The sequence below is a fragment of the Culex pipiens genome, chromosome 3 (genome assembly GCF_016801865.2).
Source record: "Culex pipiens pallens isolate TS chromosome 3, TS_CPP_V2, whole genome shotgun sequence".
NCBI classification, from domain to species: Eukaryota; Metazoa; Arthropoda; class Insecta; order Diptera; family Culicidae; genus Culex; species Culex pipiens.
The window spans coordinates 115038421-115060682 of NC_068939.1; the positions used below are offsets into that span (position 1 = coordinate 115038421).

Here is a 22262-nt window from a genome sequence, read left to right on the forward strand (position 1 = left end):
ATTCGCTGTACTACCCGAATGGAGTGAGAGCGAGAGCAAAGAGAGAGTATTCTGTAGCGATCGGTGTGGAAGTGAGAAACGGTTGTAAACGGTCAGAGCAGTATTTCGTCGCATTCGATTTGTGGTCGTGAGTGAATGAGTGTTTTTGGAGCAATCAGAACCCTTGGATATAGTAAATAAAACTGAAAATTTTATTGATCGGAAATTCAATCATTTTAATTATGAAAATAAAAAATCCATTAATTCAGAATTCGAAAAATAAATAATCTAAAACTCAAGGGATTTGACACATTTGAATAAAGTGCACAATCGATTATCCGAATTCCTCGCCAAAATTTCAATCTAGAAAATCTAATCAAAAGTTTTGTATTTTACTCAAAATGTGGGTCAATTACCAAGATTGAAAAAATCTTCCTGGTGACTTTAGTTCATAATTTTCACAAGACTAAAAACGCAATTGTTGAATCCTAAGAAATCGGACACTCGAAAGATTTCCAATGCTATCGTTTAAGCCTGTGGCCTCAACCCAATTTGCTACTGTCCCAGAATGTATCAACGCGAAGAAAGACATTTTCACCGAACTCCACTTTGTTCATTCAAGTTCCACCATCGATGGAGGGTTGCAAAAACAAAAAAAAAAAGACTAAAACACTGTGGACCTGACCGTACTGCTGCTGCTGCTGAAAATGCCCCCAGGGATCGAACATAAAAAGCAAAGGTCCAAAAAGGGAACGTTTCGCCATCAATTTGACGGCCCCCTCAAAAAAGTCAAGCTCAAACTCGCTCGCAGCCCAGCACACACACACACATTTTCCAATCAGTTCCGAGCCAATAAATCATCCTCTCGGACGGAGAAACGTTTTCTTTCATTTTTCCGAGAAGCACTTGAGGAAAATGTCGCCTCCCCCAGGGCATCCTCGGTCGTACGGTGCCAATCAAGAGCCCGGCGAGATCTTGGCCGAATCGTGTGACCTTTCTGCTGGAGTCGTCGTCGCCGTCGTCAATTTGCTTCCTCCCCACGGACGTTTTTGCGGTCTGCAAGTGAGGTTGAAATTTTGCCGTTCATAAATCATGCACGGGCCAAATGAGAGGGCGCACACTCTGGTACACCCCATATATGCAATCAAGCGTGATAAAATTATGCTTCTTCTCATTAAAAGTGGACACCACATCAGTGCAATATCGAGGGTAAAGTATTACGCTGACCAGCAAAGTTCGGTGCACATGTTCGATTCCATTTTTGTTGGCGTGTGTTATCGGTTCGAGGTTCTGGGCCAAATCGGCGGAGAGCCTTTGCAAAAAGAGGAACTCGGTAATTGTCGCTGGAGGCTACAATAAATTTTCCCTGCATGCTCATAAAAGTGCTGGACGTTGGCTGGCCTTCGGTGCATTCGATATCACCTTTGCATCATGTTTGATGTATAGAGTGTAGAAGTTTATGTTACCTTCAAATCATGTATTTTTTATTTCAGCTTGCTTATTTTAACTGAAAAAAGAATTTTTATTGAGTATTATCCAACATAAAAGAAGAAAAGGTAAAAAAAACTCTATAAATGCAATACATTGAATTCTATGTGCCATAGGAAGTACTTGAAGTGTCACGTTGAATTGGTAACTTACACGGTGCCTTCCGAACTGCATGCTACGAACGACTTAGAAGTCAAATCAACTGACGATGTCATACTCGTTAGAGTGAACTTTACAAACACACTAGCCGATGTGCCATCCGAGCAGCGATGCTCTAGGAAGAGCTTTTTTAAACTTTTGTACAAAAGAACAAAAAATACAACAAAGGACTTTGGTAGGAAGTAACAAGTCTCTGACAGGTCTCAATTTTCAGAACGTTCGATGATCTCAAAACTGTTACGGCGATCACATCATCTTGGCTGACCCCACATGTCGACATGTTTCGCAAATTTAATATCGCTGATTCATCACTCCTCTACTTTGTGTAAACAACAAATTAGCAGCCCAAAATAAACAAGCAAATTGATTGGTTTGCAGAAAATCCATCCCACGTTAAAATTATGTTTCGCTTGACTCATATTTGCAAAACACGTGGCCTCCCACTGTGAGTGCTGGCATAAATTAACTATTAGTTCCGAAGAGATTTCTCGGTGCGAAAATTTAATTTTGTACGTGTTAGATACACGGAGAAAAAAGAGTTCCCAAAATCGTGAACAAGCGTTCATGAAAATGGGAACCTCGAACAAAGTGTTCAAATCCCATGGTACGATTTTGAAAAACGTACCATGAAATTTGAACACTTTGTTCGTGGTTCCCATTTTCATGAACGCTTGTTCACGATTTTGGGAACTCTTTTTTCTCCGTGTAGCAACAAAATAAACACATAAACGGGCGCTTACATTTTTTTATTATTCTGGGTAAAGGTGGCAATCACCATAGTCATTGCAGTAGCAGCAGCTTACACAAACATTTATCTTCGGCGAATTGGCTAAAGACTTGCCAGTGTGGTCAAAACAGAACCCCAGCGAAGGTTAATAGGCGGCATGAAGGAACGTTGAATTGAAGAAAAAAATATATTGCGAGAGGGTGTTGAAAAAGCAAATATTTTGGCATCCAAACGGTTTTCGAGGAAAATGGTGGAACAATTATAGGCACATCAAACTGAAGTTTATTTAGGTTAATTGCTGTCATCTTCAGTGAATCGTTTTTTTTTCTGTTTGCTTTAATTTACTATAAAAAAATTTCAGAAGCCATGAAATCATTTTAAAAATTAAAAATTTACACTTAGCCAAATTTACACCGAATACATTAACGGAAAGGTCGTGAAGCCCCTCGAGTGCAGGTGCATAAAATGGGTCCACTGTTTGGACAACTGAATACCATTATCCTTTTACACCTTCAACCTTACCTCGCCTACAGCAGAGATACTTCCGAAAATCGCCAACAATCTACTCATTAACATAGCTTTAGGCTGCACATGGATGAGGAATAATAGGATAATTTTAATTCCAGGACGGTTAAGCCTCCTATCTTTTTGTGTTTTTGTCCTTTTTTTCAAGAACCTTAAACGCAAATTTTTCTACAACCTTTACACATTACGTTTTACTACTGTTTAGTCAACCCACCGTAATAGTCCTTACAGAATTTTCCACGTTATCTTCAAGTTTCAAAATGAACTTTTCAAAGAAAATTTGAACTCATTCTGGCCACAGGAAACCAAAAAACAAGTTTGAGATCATATTTTTACATATTTTATCAAAATTTCAATGAAGAACATACAGTTAATAATTTTATTTGCTTCAGCAATGTTTTTGTTTCAAATTCAAGCCTTCTTAATGTTTGAATGCAATTTTTAGACTTTTTATATTGTTTTTTTAAGAATCAAATGTACAAATGTACTGTACAAAAGGACTTTAATCGAAGAGAAAACTACTCTTTGCTTTTTAATATTACATTTCTAAAAGTTTGAATATGTATACTTCAAATAAATGACTTTCTTCTTTTTTTTTAATGAGTGAGCAAAAAATAATGATTTTTCAAACGAAAAAACGAAACTATTGGCACTACGCCCCCCGGGGCATGGCCTTCCTCTAACGTGGGATTTCTGCTCCAGCGCCTCTGACGAGACAGGAGAAACCGGGACCGACGTTTTACTTCACCATCCGATAGAAGCTCAGTGGATAAGGCGGGAATCGAACCCGCGTCTCATAGCATCATCGGGATCGGCAGCCGAAGCCGCTACCCCTGCGCCACGAGACCCACTTTTCAAACATTTCAGTAATAAATTATGTTAGGAAAAGGACCTAAAAAAGCTTTTAAATTATACTGAAAACAAAGTTTGCTGCAATAATATTTTAAATATTAACACATTTCTCAAGATGACTTAAGGGGTTACATACATGTAAATCGGCAAAAATGTCAGAGTTGGTTTGAACTCAAACTCATTTTTTAATCTGTTTTCAGGACATTAAAATATACATTTTCAACTTTCATCAAAATAAATTTGAAGACATTTGGATGTTTCATTGCCGAGATACAGCTATATGAAGTTAGCATTTTCAAAAAAAAAAACGGGTGCTTCGATATCTCAACACTGTCTTGACCAAATCGGCTCAAAATTTTGGTGAAGACTTATTAAACCGGTCCCGTGTGCATGACGAAGGCCGATTTTCAGAAAGTTTATTTTTAAAAAAGTTAAAAATATTTTTATGTTTTTCATGTTAAATATCGTCAGTTTTTGATTATTGTTTGTTTTTTTTCAATGCAAGATTTCAAAATCGCACACGGGATATATCTTGCGAGTCTTCACCCCAAATTTTAGCCAATTTAGTCTATCCCATCTCGAGATATCGTGGCACCCGTAAATCAACTCGGTGTTTAAAGAAAAACGCTCGCAAAGTTTGACAGTTCGCTTTGCGCATGGCAAAATTTTCAGCTTAAATCGTCTCTTACTCAGTTTAATCATGAAATATCTTCATGAAACTTCCAGGAGTGATTAAACATCATCTTTTGAGTTGATTTAATAAATTTTCCGTACTATGAAATTTTGTGATTTTCTACATGTAACCCCTTAAGAAATCAGCAAACAATATTTTTAAAATCAAATTAAATCAAATCAAATTATTCGCTCTACAGCATTGCCTTGGCGTTCTCGATTGCGAGATTCCTACTCGAAACTAGGTGTACGAAGGCTTGATTTTGTTGAGGCAATTGCAAACCTCTTTTTACACCTTAGCTTCCAGCGACTCCACCGAGGCAGGACCCAGGGAGACGACTCCTACACCTGGATTGAGCTAACAACCTAACCCTCTAGGTTAGACCAGGGCCAACATTTACTTCCCCGTCCGACGGAAGGCGTGGTCAGACAAATCTCGTCTCGAAAAATGCCACCGGGACCGTCTGGGATCGAACCCAAGCCGACTGGGTGAAATTTTTTTAAATAAAATTCAAAAGTTTCAAGAACCTCGATTTTATGTGTTTTCAAAATCATTTTAAATGTTTTGAAAGATATTTGAATAAAGGTGCACATTAAGACAAAAAGTATGTTTTTGTAAAAAAGATTTGAAACAAAACTTCGTTTCAATAACATTTATGAAAATTTATGATGTCTAAAATTAAACTTTAAAATAATGCTGCTACCATTTGTATTTTATTGCAAAACAATTTTAAGCAAAACTATCTAACATAAAAATAAATCAAATAGACACATTTTTTAAAGTTACCTTTGTTTTTATTTAATAAGATCCAGATAAATTGATCTTATTTGCAACACTAATTAATTTGTTTGATTTTTTTAAAAGGACCTAGTGAAAATAATTTTATGATTAAATTGTTTACATTTCGAGAGTATTTTTGAAAAGGTCCAATATTATATTGTGTTCAACTCAATTTTTGTAAGGAAACTTTATGCAAAATAGCTTCAGCTCGATTTCTGCTAGATAATTTCAACTTATTTTTTGTAAGGTAACTTTCTGCGAAATAACTTCAGCTCAATTTCTGCAAGATAATTTCAGCTATATTCCTACTAGATTACTTCTGGTCAGGTTTTGTAAGAAGTTTTGTTTAAAAAAAACCTAAATATTTCCATTCCGAAAATTCTGCAAGACAACATATGTTGGTTTCAAACTAACGACCTTTGGATTGTTAGTCCAACTGCCTACAAGCGACTCCACCGAGACAGGGCCCAGGGAGACGACACCTACACCTGGACTGAGCTAACGACCTAACCTTCTAGGTTAGACCAACATTCGACGAAAGGCATGGTCAGACAAATCTCGTCTCGAAAAATGCCAACGGGACCGTCTGGGATCGAACCCAAGCCAACTGGGTGAGAAGCGGGTCCCGGGACTGATTGCAATATAATTTCGATTTTATTTAAAATAATTGATGCAATTATTTATGAACAAATTAAACGAAATTCCAGAATTCCGTTCTAAAAATCTAAACTGACAGGGTAACTTCGGTTTTATTTCCGATTTGTTAAAAATAATTTATAAAATAAATAAAACAAAATAAATTTAGTTCTGAAAATCCAAACATGCAAGATAACTGAACAGTTGGTTTTGTAGGATCCAGCTGCATGATTATTTCGATATTGGTAAAAAAAATTATCGAATATTTTTTTTATGAATAAATCAAACAAATAAAAACAATAAACTTGAAATTTTTCAACAAAAGAATTACTTGGAATGCTGAAACCAACAAAATTAAAGCTTAATTATTGGTTTGTTAAGGCCGATGCAAATATTTTTAAAAGTTTTTGTCTCTCGGCTCTGGCCGGAGTCAAGGGGCAAAAAAATAAAAAAATATAAATATTAAAATAACATGCCATAGTTTCAACATTTGCATGGAAAAAGTGTTTTAAAATGTATTTTACACTAGTTCAGTTGTTTTGCAATAAAAGTTTTCAAAAAATGTAAAATTTGACGAAAACAAAAATTTTAGCGAAAAAAAAACTTTAGCAATAGTAGACATCGAAAATTTTCAAAAATTCAAAAGATTTTTAAATTAACCCAAACATGCTAAAAATGATTCTAAATGCAGGGGAATTCATTTTAAATTGATTTTAACTAACTGCACTTACATTTTCATAAAAATATTGAAGTTTTTTGAAAAAATATTTTTTGCCCCCTGATTTTTCGGGCCAACTTTGAAGGGGGGGGGGGGGGGGCAAAAACTTTAAATAAAATTTGTACCAGCCTAATTTGCAGATATTTTTTTGTGAATTTTACAGTCAAATTCAGGTGTTTTATAAAAAGAAGAGCAACACCATTCCACAATAATGCAACAGGAAATTTTCAGCATTTTGTAGAAATGCAACCGTTTGCGTTTGACACTTTTTATTGTGTATCCCGTTGATTTGACAAAGACATACTGAGATTTTCTTTTGGCTGCAGAACTTTTCCAAATAAAACTGTAGGCTTCTAGTCTTCCATTGTAGATCAAATTGTTTCTCTCTTTGCCCCTTTGAGGGGTAAAATTGAACCCATTTGCAAATGACTGAAGGTCGTTAAAATCGATAAATTCGATTGTAATGGATCCAAATTCATAATTTGTCGAACATTCTGAGGATTTTTTTCCATAATTTTCTATGGAAGAACAATTATAAAATGTCATTTCGTAACTAACTCAGATGAATATGTTTCCTCATCTGGGGTGAATCAGGACACATGAGCCATGTTTTCGCACAACATTTTAACTTGTTTGATTGGTTTCGGTTAGCACAGCCACAAAACAACAAACTGTAGTCCCGATACATCCCAGTGTTATGTTTTTCGAGCAATAAAGCAATATCAATCGACAAACAAATAAAAACTAACTCACCACTCAATGCTCCGGTATCCCTTGGCGCAGCAGTGCAAACTCTTGAACTGCCCAAGAATGGCGTACTCCCTGTCCGGGACCTCCTTCGTGAACTGCAGGTGCTCCGTGCCGAGCGAGCTGTTGTAGCGGTTCTCGCTGCAGTGGTCCTCAGCCCGGACGTTCGTGGCCACCAGCAAGAGCCAGCTGATGACCGCGGCACTGGCGGTCAGGCCGCTTTCATGTGACGACACCATCGTGCCCCAAATGCCACCCACCGTGAAAAAGGGCTGTTGATGTTTGTACTCGCGCGCGGTATTGTTTAAGGTGAGCGGCGGCGCGATAATCGTTATGCTAATGATAACACACAGGCACTCGAAACGGAGCGTCAAACCGCCGACCGTTAATTGAATCGGTACACACGTGGGTGACGACGGCGACAGCACTAACACGTTTATAAATTAATCAAATAAGCCGTTTCTTCGGAAACTATGCCCGGAACATCTTCACACGTTTTCTTCACCGTCTTGTTGGGCGTCGTTGCACTTTCCGACACACAAACACACACCTCGTCGCCAGTTTCGGAACACGGTGCTTAATTACTTATTCCGTTTGGGTCACACTTCCGTCGTCGCCGCTCCAAAGTGCCGCGCCAAACTTCTCGGTATTGCTCGCTGAACCCCAATCGGGTTTGGTCCTCGGAAATTGCGCGCCAATTCAGCGGTGATCGCGCGCAACTCTAGAACTCGCGCGCAAGCATTTTTCAGTATTTCTCGGTAATTTAGCCCTTCGACACACACACTCACCCGGTTGAAACAAGTCGCGCGAGATACTGTGCGAGACGATTTAATTATAAAATAAAGAGTGAAAAAAAAACTAGTTCGCTGAGAGATGCCGACCGACTAGAGTCGATGATCAAGCTGCACTTTGTTTCGTTTTTTTGCCTTCTTCTTGTTCTGTTTTAACAACTAGCTATTAAAAAATAATATCACTTATTCACACACACCCAAGGGACCTCATAAAGATTCCGACCTCTCTCTTCACCGTTTCTACCTCCGTTCCGACCGAGCGAACATTTATGACAACTCCGGTCGTCCGCTTGCAGCTAACGCTTGACCAGTTCCAAGTACTTCCACAAACGAGCGTTTGCGAAACGTTTGATCTAATGAATCACGAGCTCTACGACCCCCAAAGTTGAGATCTTCTCACGTATCAGCTGCAACAGTGTTGTTGTTACAGGTCTTCGCCGTAGAACGTCCACTCCAGAACTAGTCGGTACCAACTGCTGCTGGAAGATGACCACGGTGGCGGCGGTGGTGTTATGACAATGTTTTCCAAGAAAGCACCGCTCCGGCCCAGGTTTGCTCGTTTAATTAATACCTGAAACGAAAACGACCAACAGAAAGCAAGAGAGTGGTGGTTAAGGGGTGGAAGGTTTTTTTTTTCGGGGGACAGGGAAGGGAAGAAACATACAGAACACAGAGAACCATTTCCTGGGAACGCATTGGCAATTTTATGAGCTCTCGAGCGAAAGAGGAGAGCTGAACTATTTAGCGTCAGCTTCGTAGAATGAAGCTTTGTCGAGTACACAAATCAAGGTGAATCATTACCGGGCCGCATAACCCTCCCACTTGGGCGGCAAAGTACTTCCCCTGCCCGGTGTAGTTTCACAATTGATGTGATAACAAAAACTCGGTGAGTGATGCTTGTTTTTAAACTTGCATTTGATTGCCGTGTTCTATTAATGTTGACGAGCTACAAAGAAGAGTTGGGTAATTAAAGTGGACAAACTATACCGGGAAAAAGCTCGACTCATGAAATGATGTGCTAAGCAACCAACTAGAGGGTAAGATGTCGAATAAAACGCAAAAAACGTCTGTCTCTTGCTAGGAATAGGTCACATCTACCTTGTAACCATTTTTCTGGCTAGGACCGGATTTTAGTTCAAATAGAATACTTTGTTGTTGATCAGAACTAGAAAAATGGTTTACCTCGAGAATATTGTTATAAAAACGTCCCTTTTTCAAGTTGGCACATCAGCTTCACCACAATTATCGACCTAAATTTGGATGATTTTAATATTTTCAAGATGCCTTGCAATTTGGAGCTCATTTAGAGCAACTTTGCTCTACGGAAAATTTTACTTCCCTAGTTTGATTTCCTTGTTTAATTTGAAAATTATAGGGTCATTCGAGGTCAATTGGGTACACTTTTGGACTCGACCTCCACCGATTTGAACCAAACTTGGAGGGAACGTTCATCTATCGATAGTTAACAGAAATCCCAAGTTTGGTCCTGTTGGGACCATCCCTTTATTTTTGGCACCGCCTTTTTTTGACGATTTTCCAAAAAACTTTTGTTCTTTTAGTCATAACTTTGCAACTATTTGGACAAAACACTTTCTACAGGTTGCATTCTATAGAAAATTGTCCAACAAATTCTATAAAAATAAAATTTTAACCTTTAAATGCCCCCTAATATTATATTTTAATGCATTAAAATTCATTTTTGATAAATTCCTTATATTTTTATTTCTTTTATTTTGTCACCATCGCGTTCCCCGGACAATTTTACATAATAATCGATGTAAACCTCAAACTAAAATGATCTTTTGGTGAGATACAGCGGTTTTACTGAAAAATGTTTGATTAAAATAAAAATATAAAAATATAAGGAATTGGTCAAAACTGAATTTTAATACTTAAAACGTTAAAACAGCAATTCCCCACGAAAACAGCATGATTCGAAAAAAAAGTTCTCCGATCTGGCTCAAAAATTTTCTGGGGGTTCCTTGGTCGAAATAATTAGACCCGTATTTTGTTTGTTTGGCCATTAGGGTGACCTACGCCGTGTTTGGGTGGTTCGAAAAATGGCAATTTTCGTCATTTTTCGCAAAAACCACTTTTTTCAAAAAATCATATCTCCGCGACATTTCATCCGATTTTAGCTGTCTTAGACGCAAAAGAAAGGTGATAAGCTTGGCTTTTTAGGAAAAATAGTAAGAAGTTCCAAAAATCTAGCTTAACATTTTAAAAGGTTGTATGAAAACTTAAAATGTTGTTTTGAAGGTCTCGGGACCAAAGAGCCTATGTCTGAAAATATTTTTATCGGAATCCTCGGAAAATTTCTCATAACATATCAAAAAATGGTGAAGTTGCGTATTTCAATTACGAAAATTTTGGTACCCTAACATGTATAGGTCATCGCTGAAATGTTCAAGTTACCGCAGTTTTAGTGAAAAAGTCGTTTTCGTCATTTTCCTATTTTTGGACCAAACTTGGCATTTCTATTAACTATCGATCTCTCCAAGTTTGGCCCAAATCGGTGAAGGTCGAGTCCAAAAGTGTACCCTGGAATGAGCCTATATTTATATGCCAAAGCGTGTTTTAAATGTTGATCTTGATTTTTTGATAATTTTTTGAATCAGAGAGATCAGAATTTTCCATAACATTCATTCTTTAGATTTGCAAATGGGAACAAAAATTGCTCTACCCATAATTGACAATTTATGATCAAAAACAAGACAAGAAATTAGAAAAAAAATGCATTTTAGAATTTTCTTGACACCCAATTTTCGTCAAAGCTATTTCCAATCCACGATTTGGTTTTTCGAATCAGCAACCAAAGCTAACACATTTTCAAATAGTAGGTAATGCAACAAGTTGCGAAAACAAGATTTTTTCAGCACGAGTCGTACAATTATCCAGCGAAGTTTACCGAGTTTTAGATTTGCTTACAATTTTTTTGTTTTTGCAATTCCGAAAAACGCCTTTTGAATGGAATTTTATGTCAATCATTCATGTGTCAAATAAATTCACCGTTCAAAACAAAACAATATTGAACAATTTTACTTTTCGATACAAGTGTTGAAAAGATCAATTTTTCTGCGCCCATTAAGGTATTGATTTTCAAATCTGATTTTTTTAGTTAGAAGTAAGCCGTTTCGTTTCTCCAAAAGGAAAGGAAAAAATAACAATTTCACCGCGGGATTGCAAAAAGAATATTAGGTAAATGGTTGCATTTTTGGGAGATCATTTTGGCCAAAAACGTCATTAAGAAAAAAACACATTGACTTGATAAGAATGTAAATTCATTTTTGGTATCATAAAATCAATGGAATGAATTCTACAAACTTTTGAATTAATTAATATCCTCCCTCCCTTTCACCATTGAGAATTGACAGGTTTTTTTATCGATACTTCAAATTAACTTAGAACAACTACTGCAAATGCCCGAAAATCTGGAGACATTTTTGAATTCTATTTCAATAATTCTCAAAAATTGTAATCTGGAAACTAATTTTAGTTGCGCCGAGTATAACATTTCCGTTTCCGATAAGAACTTAATGTTATAGATAAAAACATGACACTATGAGAGTATTTACCTTATCCTAGATTTTAAATTAATTAGATTTTTCAAACCTAAGATTCAAGGTTTACAAACCTCCAACAGAATGATCTGTAATAGAGGATACCAGTTTAAATCATAAAAATATTCGAAAGTGAAAGTAAATACTAAAAAAAAGTCCACTATTTTTGGCCTTTTTCAAAACGACTTAAAGACACAATTTGGTCTACTGTAGTCATGGTTCTAAAAATTTAATCGTCATGTGACTAGACAAATCATCGCTGTCGTGCTACCTTATCTCACGTGCATTTTGGACCAAATTGAGGTTAAAAACGTCATTTTGTGCAGCTCACAAAGCCTCACCTTTTGACATTCACAGATCCCCAAAATTTGATTTCAATCCTGAGATATTCAATAAAAACCAAAAAACACCGTGCAATTTTGTCACTTTTTATATGAAAGATGTTTCTATCTTGGTGTGCTATCTTGACACAACCTGGAAATTGATGTAACTCGGGACTCCAGCATCCAAGTTTAATTAAAACTTCGGGACTATGCACAAAATGGTCGGCCAAACAAAATGTGTTTATTATTGTTTACATTGCGTTTTCTCGTTTTTGTTTATTCAAGGTCAAACATTAAAACGCGTTTTTCTCGAAACGTAAAAAAAATCAAGATTTAAAGATTACCACTCCAAATGATGATTTGAATTTATGTCGTATGATTTAAAAAAAAAAGTTGCTGAATTTCCGTCTAATACCTGCTGTAAATAATATAAAATTTATCATTCGAAAGCACCGGAATACGTGTCCCACGGAGATAATAATTACCTGGAAGTTCTTATCTAATCGGAATCAGGTAACGTTGACTCAAACGCATAACCTGTACCATACTTGGCGATTGGATTAGAACGGATTATATTTTATTCGAATATTCTTGCTGAAAATGTGTTTTACCGTTTAGTTGTAACTATCAAAAAACAACACAACTTTGAAATCAAAACATAACTTGCAAACTATCAAGTAGCAGTCGCAAAATGACACACCCTTCGGCGGTAGCGATAAGGTTATCGCAAAGTGCATTCGTTTTCCGAGAACGGTGGATTGAATCTAAATGACACGTTTCTATGAATACAGGCACAAGATCGACACAACCGCTGCGATTGATTGATTTGATTGCAGGCGTAAGGCGCCAATTTGCCCATTCCCAATCAAATGAGCAGGTTAGGACTTGTTTTTTTTTCTGCTGACGTGGATGCAAATGCGATTTAGAATAGCTCGAAGAGAAAAAATCTGATTTACTTCAAGTACATAGTTTATCCCTAGTAATTTTTTTTTTGTTTCAATTTTGCAATCAATTTTTAGAAATGTATTACCTACAGTATAAATTCCAATTTAAATTTAAAAAAGTGTTGCAAGCCGAAATAAAGATTGTGAGCATTCAAGTATGTTAACAATGTTATCAAGATACCATAATCTTGTGGTTGTTTTGTGTACTAACAAATTTCGGGCATTTTTTACTTCATTATAGATAACGCAAATTTCTTCGAAGAAGGAAAAAAAACCGTGATGGTGCAAACTTAAAACCCTTATCTTGCAACAGGACTTTTGACAGAATTCACGGTAGCGCTACAACCACGATCTAATCACGACAACGCAAACACTACTTTTTGCTGTGAAATCGAATTGAAAACAACTATCAGCGACATGAAATCAGCCTTCAACTGAGCAGTTGAACAGCACTGTTTACACAAACACGAAACAACACGTTTCATCAATGGGCTCGTATGAGTCAGGTTAGAGTTGTGAAATGGTGTTGGTAGGTGGTGGAAGCTCAAAGTTAACTTTTAACATTTTTAAACTTCAATCGCTTTCGAATTGATTTTTGATTTAAAAAATCATCAACTTTTATTCAAATCAAAAGACCAGCAAAATTTTACTTCAAAGACCAAAGTGCTGGATTTTGTTGAAGATTTGATGAAAAAAAAGTAGAATGATGCAGCTGGTTTTATTTTCTTATCAAAGCTGTTTTATTTCATTAATTAACTCTAGGTGAACAATTGGAAACTCATTTTATAAATAATTTATAACGATTATTTCCTTTTCTGAAAAACAATATAGACCTGGAGATTTGGCGGCTTTCTCTGGACAAGCAAAATGTTGTCATTATTTTGTAGTAATTATTTGATTTACGGTTTGTCAATTTTGCAATTCCTTAGTTAACGGTGCACATTAACCAGAGCTTTTCGCACCAAGATTTGTGTTACAGACATTTTTGTATCTTCAAAACTACGGGAACTATCGATATAATTTTTTATTAATCCCCTAAAGTACTTTCTACATAATAATTTAAAACAAAGTTTGACTATTTTGACAATCAGACTGTTGCAGGATTGAGTCCGACAGTTTGACAATTTTTGACAACTTCCTTGGTAGCTGTGCACCTTTAATCATAATTATTTAAATGTCATGATTTTTTTTTGAAATTTTTTATACAAAAAAAACGTTGAAATTTGTTTCTAAATTATAATCAGTTTTTAAGGTATTTGTAAAATTCATAAATCATGCTATTTTTTTCTATTGACAGCACAGTTTGATATTTTAGTTAAATAAAAAAAATACAAACAAATCTTTACAATTTTTATCAAATCTGGAACATTATATTTTCTCCACGGTTCACATCAACCAGTATTGTGTATTTAAAGACTTATACATTTAGTCCACAAGGTTCAGACGTTTAAAGATCTAGCATCCCTGTCATGAAATATCGAAACTTAAGAACGCTTTCTAACATTTTTTGAGCTCTAAAAAAGAGTAAATTAGATTTTGGCACTCTGGAAACACTTCCAAAAATATCGTTAACACATGCAATTTGAGATCAGTGGGGTCATACGTTGAAGTCACTAATATCTTTAAATAACCAATTTACAGATAATAATTTTCTGTAAACACCACAATTCTACGTCAATCGCACAAGTGACATCACAAAGCCTTCCAGAAAGCTATCCCCCTTCCAAAATTTCTAACACGCCTTCCCCCAAACACGCTAGTTTTTTCCCTAAATAATCCAATGACGTAAACGCCGCCAAAACGCCGGCAGCTGCTGCCATCATCAGCTGAGTCACGGGGCATTACCAACGTCGAGTAGAAATTTCCCTTGAGCCCGTCGACTTGGCGTACACACCCGGCACGATTTGTTTGTTTGCTTGTTAAGATTGTTCGACACTTTCTCACACGTTTATACGTTGGGACGTTCCGTCATCCGTCACCTGACGCAGGTGACCTGACGCGTGAGATCAGCCCCTCAAAATCTGCGAGCTTCCGTTTGCAAGGATCATCCGGAGTCTTGCGTACCATGAAGCCATATCCTGCAGCTAGTGGGGCTTGCATAATTATTTCCATTTTGTGAAACCCCTTGGAATTCGCAGAATTTGCACAGTTTGGGGAAATTCATTTTCCACTCTCCGGTATTAACGTCCCGCTCCACCCGCTTGTGACTCTGGGAGCTCACCTTCCACGGTCGTTGTAGCACACTCCAGCAGTGGCGTGTTCGATCCGTTCTTCCCGGAATTCCACCGTACACAGTTCAGTTCAGCCAACACACACACACAATTTGCTTATCCTTTTTACTCCTGGTGCCACCAACCGAGAGACGATTCGCAAGCGAGGGATTTGCACACACAACAAAATAACGTCGACGGGTTATCCTTAAAGTCCACGGACTACACCGGTGAACCTACAACAACATCAACCGACCGTAACGGACGCACTACAGAACACACACGCTGACGGGACTCGAACCGGCACAAAGCGTCTTTCCTGACTCAGCGTTCGATACAGACTGACTGCTGGCAGCCGGCTTCCCATTCACTCCAGGCGGCATTTCGGTTACATGCATCGCGTGAGAGAGCGAGAACCAAAGAAACATAAGGAGGACGCAGACGACACAGAGCGATTGTAAACAAAATACTAGGAATTCGCTGAGGATTCGATGGATGATGATGGATGATGACGGTGCCGGTCGGTGGTGGTGGTCGCGCGAATGTGCAGAGAATGAAGGAACATGCGCGGCGCACAGTGCCCGTTCGCACACCAATACTTGAGACGGAGTTACCTGAAGGTACTGCACGGACAGAGAGAGGGAGCAACATTGGCGATGTCTGGTGAGTGGAGGAATGCATCAAAGAGAGACTGGTACTGACCCTTCACTAGCGAGAGAGACTCATCCAAGGATTGAGGTTGGATGATTGAGGTGGATGGACAAAAAGAGAACCGAGGTAGGTCAAGAAGGTGCGTGACTTTTCTTTTATATGAATTATTGACTCGATACCAATGCAGCGCATCGCCAATCAAGTCGCACAACAAGTGTGCCAACTGTGAAGGTAATCATACCGGAAACTGCCGTGGATGCGTAGCATCCAAATTCTACCGTTCAACGTTGACCGAACCTCCTCAGCGAAGTTCCCTGCGGATAACTCAGCGTTCCCTAATGGCTCGAGGCAATCGTTTGCCAGCGTGGTCGCTGCCTGTAGATACATTAAAACATTAAAACATTAAAACATTAAAACATTAAAACATTAAAACATTAAAACATTAAAACATTAAAACATTAAAACATTAAAACATTAAAACATTAAAACATTAAAACATTAAAACATTAAAACATTAAAACATTAAAACATTAAAACATTAAAACATTAAAACATTAAAACATTAAAACATTAAAACATTAAAACATTAAAACATTAAAACATTAAAACATTAAAACATTAAAACATTAAAACATTAAAACATTAAAACATTAAAACATTAAAACATTAAAACATTAAAACATTAAAACATTAAAACATTAAAACATTAAAACATTAATACATTAAAACATTAAAACATTAAAACATTAAAACATTAAAACATTAAAACATCAAAACATTAAAACATTAAAACATTAAAATATTAAAACATTAAAACATTAAAACATTAAAACATTAAAACATTAAAACATTAAAACATTAAAACATTAAAACATTAAAACATTAAAACATTAAAACATTAAAACATTAAAACATTAAAACATTAAAACATTAAAACATTAAAACATTAAAACATTAAAACATTAAAACATTAAAACATTAAAACATTAAAACATTAAAACATTAAAACATTAAAACATTAAAACATTAAAACATTAAAACATTAAAACATTAAAACATTAAAACATTAAAACATTAAAACATTAAAACATTAAAACATTAAAACATTAAAACATTAAAACATTAAAACATTAAAACATTAAAACATTAAAACATTAAAACATTAAAACATTAAAACATTAAAACATTAAAACATTAAAACATTAAAACATTAAAACATTAAAACATTAAAACATTAAAACATTAAAACATTAAAACATTAAAACATTAAAACATTAAAACATTAAAACATTAAAACATTAAAACATTAAAACATTAAAACATTAAAACATTAAAACATTAAAACATGAAAACATTAAAACATTAAAACATTAAAACATTAAAACATTAAAACATTAAAACATTAAAATAATAAAACAAAAAACTCCCAGCTGGTTCTCTTAGCCCTTAACTCGATGCTTGAAGAATTGGTTATGATTTTACAATTGCGTTTATTTCTGCAAGAATAAAACTAATGCTGATATTTTATTTGGAGAAAATATTTTTTGAACTCTTTTCTACACTCTAATAATGTCTATGTACGCTTTAGTTTAACCGGACAAAAGGATTTATTTTTTTCCAAAATCTTTAAGGTGAAACGTGAAGACAATCTCGACTTCATATGTATTAGTGCATTTTGATAGTGTTAGTTTGATGATCATCATCGATGACGTCACTGATGAATTAGTATTAGTGATACCGTATAGTGGTAGTAGTGTACGCAAAAATTCTCGCTTCACATATCAAAAGAGGTTTTGTAGAAATAAAAACATGCTGCAATATCATTTAAAAGAGTCCTATTTTGTATGATGTTAAATTTCCATTATGGAATTCTTTAGAAATCTTTTCGAAATTTTTGAATTTATTAACCCTGTACCGCCCATTTTTTTTTTCGAAAATTTTGATTTTTCCCGTGTAAAGGAGGTCATTTTGAGCAACTTTTGTTCTTCGAAAAACTTTACTTCTCTTGTTTTATGTTTTTCATGTTTTTTTTAGTTTTTAAATTTGCTTTTATCTTGTTTAGTTTATCTTTGTTTTTGGTAGTATTTGGCCTATTCTACCACCTCCTATCATTATATTTTGCCTTTCTAATTTTTCTTGTTTTTACAGTCATTTTTTCAACTTTTTGCTTGCTTTTCATTTTTTTTGCTCTAGAATGGCACCATTATCACTACACTGGGACACTACAAAAAATACTGAAAACTTCTTTTTACTTAAAATATAGGAAATGTTAGTAAAAAACAAGTCAAACTTCCATTCAGAAGATTTTTGATGATATTTTACAAATTATGCAATTCGAAATGCTCAAATTTATATTCCGGTAATTCTTTAACGTACAATCAGTTGAATATTATTTTTTTTTCATTTTGTTAACAAAATCATTTGGGTAATTCTCCGCCAACTCACACAGCAGTTGCCCCGACCCCTCTTCGATTTGCGTGAAACATTGTCCTAAGGGGTAACTTTTGTCTCTGATCACGAATCCGAAGTCCGTTTTTTGATATCTCGTGACGGAGGGAAGGTACGACCCCTTCCATTTTTGAGCATGCGAAAAAAGAGGTGTTTTTCAATAATTTGCAGCCTGAAACGGTGATGAGGAAATTTGGTGTCAAAGGGACTTTTATCTAAAATTAGACGCCCGATTTGATGGCGTACTCAGAGTTCAAAAAAATATCATTGAAAAAATACTTAAAAAGTTTTAAAAATTCTCTCATTTTCCGTTACTCGACTGTAAAAAAATTTGGCACATTTGATTTTATGGAAAATTTAATGTACTTTTCGAATCTACAATGACTCAAAAGGGTCATTTTTTTCATTTAGATCAAAATTTTTCATTTTACAATTTCGTGTTTTTTTTCTAACTTTGCAGGGATATTTTTTAGAGAGTAACAATGTTTTACAATGTTGTAGAGCAGACAATTACAAAAAAAATTATATATAGACATAAGGGGTTTGCTAATAAAAATCATGAGTTATTGCGATTTTACGAAAAAAAGTTTTGAAAATGTTGGTCGTCGTTGATCATGGCCTTCATGGTCACCCGCGACAGACACGGACGACGAAACAAAGAGAAACGCAAAAAGTAACCTTTTCAAAACTTTTTTTCGTAAAATCGCGATAACTCGGGATGTTTACTGGCAAACCCCTTATGTCTATATATTAAAATTTTTGTAAATGGTCTGCTCTACAACTTTGTAGAACATTGTTACACTCCAAAAAATAACCCTGCAAAGTTAGAAAAAAACACGAAATTGTAAAATGAAAAATTATGTTCTAAATGAAAAAATGACCCTTCTGAGTCAATGTAGATTCGAAAAGTACATTAAATTTCCCATAAAATGCTCTGAAATTTTTTTTCCGTCGAGTAACGGAAAATGGGAAAATTTTAAAACTTTTTCAGTGTTTTGTTCGATGAAAAATACGTTTTTTAGGAATTCTGAGTACGCCATCAAATCGGGCGTCTAATTTAACATAAAAGTCTCCTTGACACCAAATTTCTATCTCATCACCGTTTCAGGCTGCAAATTATTGAATAACACCTCTTTTTTCGCATGCTCAAAAATGGAAGGGGTCATATCTCTCCTCCGTCATGAGATATCAAAAAACGGACCTGGGATTCGTGATCAGAGACAAAAGTTACCCCTTAGGACAAAGTTTCACGCAAATCGAAGAGGGGTCGGGGCAACTTTTCCCGATTTCGTGTGAGTTGGTGGAGAATTACCCATTTACTTTTTAGATTAGTTTTTATAATCATTATTTTATGTGAAATTGCATTTTCAATTATTAAAAACAAAATTTAAGACTAATTTTTTTTGGAAATGTAATAAATATTTTTAAAAAAAAATAATCATGCCATCTTGCAACATTTCTTTCAAAGACCGAAGTTGAAAAAAAGAACCGCGGTTCATTTTTTGTGAGCTACGGTTCGTTCGCTCTTTCCAGTGAACCGGCTCATTGAGCGGCTCGCTCTATTGTTGCCCACCTCTAATAAAACAATAAAACATTAAACCATTGATCTAAAACATAGAAAAAAAACTGACATATCAAAATTAAAACTATATAAATCATTAATTACTTGGAACGTTATCAATTTTGTAAATTACAATACTGACAGCAGTCTTAGCACCATCTCTCAATCACCATTCTCTCTCATTCGCGTGCAAGTTAGGACACCAACGCGCATGCGAGAGACTTCCAGAAAGAGAGAGACCAAGAACAAAGAGAAACGGAGAGAGAAAAGACATGTGATCAAGAGCGTGCGAATTCGCCGCGTTCGTCAATGATTGCCTCATTCTGTTGTGTTGGTGGCCCACCCCTGTATTCTGCGAATTGTCTGCCGTTGATTGTCATCAGCGCCGTTGAGTTGTGTATTCTACGCCACCCCCACCGCCTTGCCAGCCACCGTGAATCAAACCTCTGCTTCTCTTTCACTTTCTTCCGATTGTGGCAGGCCGCAACATTGGCAAACAAACTTCTATTAAGTTGATTCACTCAACCACCGACTCCCGCTTGTTTGCCAAGTGTGTGTGTGTGTGTTGGGTGAATGTGGGGGTGTTTTCTTTATCACTGATGAATTGACTATGTATGAGAGTCGTAATAAAATGGGCATTGTTATCGCACTGAATTGAGACTTGCGCTGGCCTTGTCCTTGTGTGGGAATGCTGCTGATTGATCTCAAGTGGATTTGCAAGGCTAGATTGATTTGACTTCCGTGAGGAGAGCGGAAGTAGGAAACGAAAAGGATGGGGGAAAGAGCGCAGCTGGAACGGAATTGCTGATGATGCTGGATGTATTTATGCTGTGCGTGTGGCTTACTTTGTTGTTCAACACCTCTGTACTGCTTTTTGTTTGTTAAGTCGTTGTTGGTTGCATGAAAATCATGTTGCCTTGTTATTAAGGGTGTTGTGGCAACATCTGTCCCTAAGGGCCAAAATGTATGAAGAAAAGCAACTGTTGATTTTTTTTATCGAGCACTGGGGGATACTCGGATTTGGACCACCCTAATGTACATCGAAACGTAAACGAGAATTGTTCCCGATTTTTACATGGGAGGGTACAAATAAAAATCGTAATTGTTAAACATTACATTTACATCTGCTGAATATTATAAAAATCCAATTTGATTCAGTTTTGAATGATGGAATTCTTACAAAAGAAGGATTGGAAATTTCAAGGAAAATTATTTTTCAACATCCAAAAATAAGCGAATCATAAGTTGAAAACAAAGGGTGGTTTGGAAACAAAATATATTTTCCGATGTTTGTATTTTGTTAGACTATTTCTCAACAATTTTTGTAAAAGTTATTGAATGTTTTAAATTTTCTTTTAAAATTAAATTGAAAGTTCCATTTTGTAAGCAGTAAAAAATCAAAATAAGTTTTTTTTTAAATAAATTTGATGAAGACTACACCGAAAGGGGATCCATCGAACTAGCGAATTATCTCAACCTTCAAAGAAATCCGTACTAAATTCTTGATCGGGCGAAAACTTTTATGCAAACAAGACCATAAAGTACGTTACGCTTACAATTAGCCCCCCCCCCCCCCCCCCCCCCCCCAATAATTTTTCGGCTCAAACTTTGTGGGAGCCTTCCGTATGACCAAAGAAGCTGTTTTGTGACATTGGTTTACCCGTAAAAATTTCCATACAATTGTGGCAGCTGTCCATACAAAAATAGTACGTAATTATTCGAAAATCTGTTACTTTTGAATGAATTTTCAGATCAATTTGGTGCCTTGGTCAAAGTTGGTGGTATTGTTGAGAAATATTCAGAAAAAATTGGTACAGGGAAAAAAATTGCCAATTTTTAACTAACTTTTTTTTACAAAAACTTATGTTTCTCAAAACCTATTTTTTATTTTAGAGACTTTTAGATACAGTATGTAAAAAATGGGTATAGGTCTCGTGGCGCAGGGGTAGCGGCTTCGGCTGCCGATCCCGATGATGCTATGAGACGCGAGTTCGATTCCCGCCTTATCCACTGAGCTTCTATCGGATGGTGAAGTAAAACGTCGGTCCCGGTTTCTCCTGTCTCGTCAGAGGCGCTGGAGCAGAAATCCCACGTTAGAGGAAGGCCATGCCCCGGGGGGCGTCGTGCCAATAGTTTCGTTTTTTTTTTCATAGTTTCATGTAAAAAAAGTATTTACACCCCTTGGGCACTATGCACATTTTGTGATGAAACATGTAACAATTTAAAGTTTGACAGAAACTTAGTACTACGTTTTGTTCAGAAACTCATGCCGAACATTTTGCTACAAAAAGCTCATGAAAAGATATGTACTATAAAAAGTTACATAACAAATACTATTACAAAAATAAAAAAGGTGCAAAAAAAGTTTGTACACCTTTCGAAAAATAACATATATAAATAACATAATAGAAATCACCATAAATCCAGTCTCCCAACTCCAAATAGGCTTCCTTGACTGATTAAAAAAATAATTTGGATTAAATATAAAGT

At 35.9% G+C, this 22262-nt stretch overlaps 2 protein-coding genes across 4 annotated transcripts in view; one reads left to right on the plus strand and one right to left on the minus strand.

Moving 5' to 3' along the window:
- LOC120413988 (fibroblast growth factor receptor 3-like) overlaps window positions 1–15474 on the minus strand; it is a 73412-nt gene extending 57938 nt beyond the window's left edge. Inside the window, exons 1-2 of the mRNA XM_039574995.2 lie at window positions 15124–15474; window positions 7291–8646 (exon numbers count right to left, since the gene is read on the minus strand). Coding sequence (XP_039430929.1) covers window positions 7291–7523 — 233 coding nt within the window. The 5' untranslated portion in view covers window positions 7524–8646; window positions 15124–15474. The remainder of the gene's footprint in view (window positions 1–7290; window positions 8647–15123) is intronic.
- Window positions 1–22262, plus strand: part of LOC120414010 (acetylcholinesterase) — a 216662-nt gene that overhangs the window by 55098 nt on the left and 139302 nt on the right. The gene's annotated exons all lie outside the window — the stretch shown is intronic.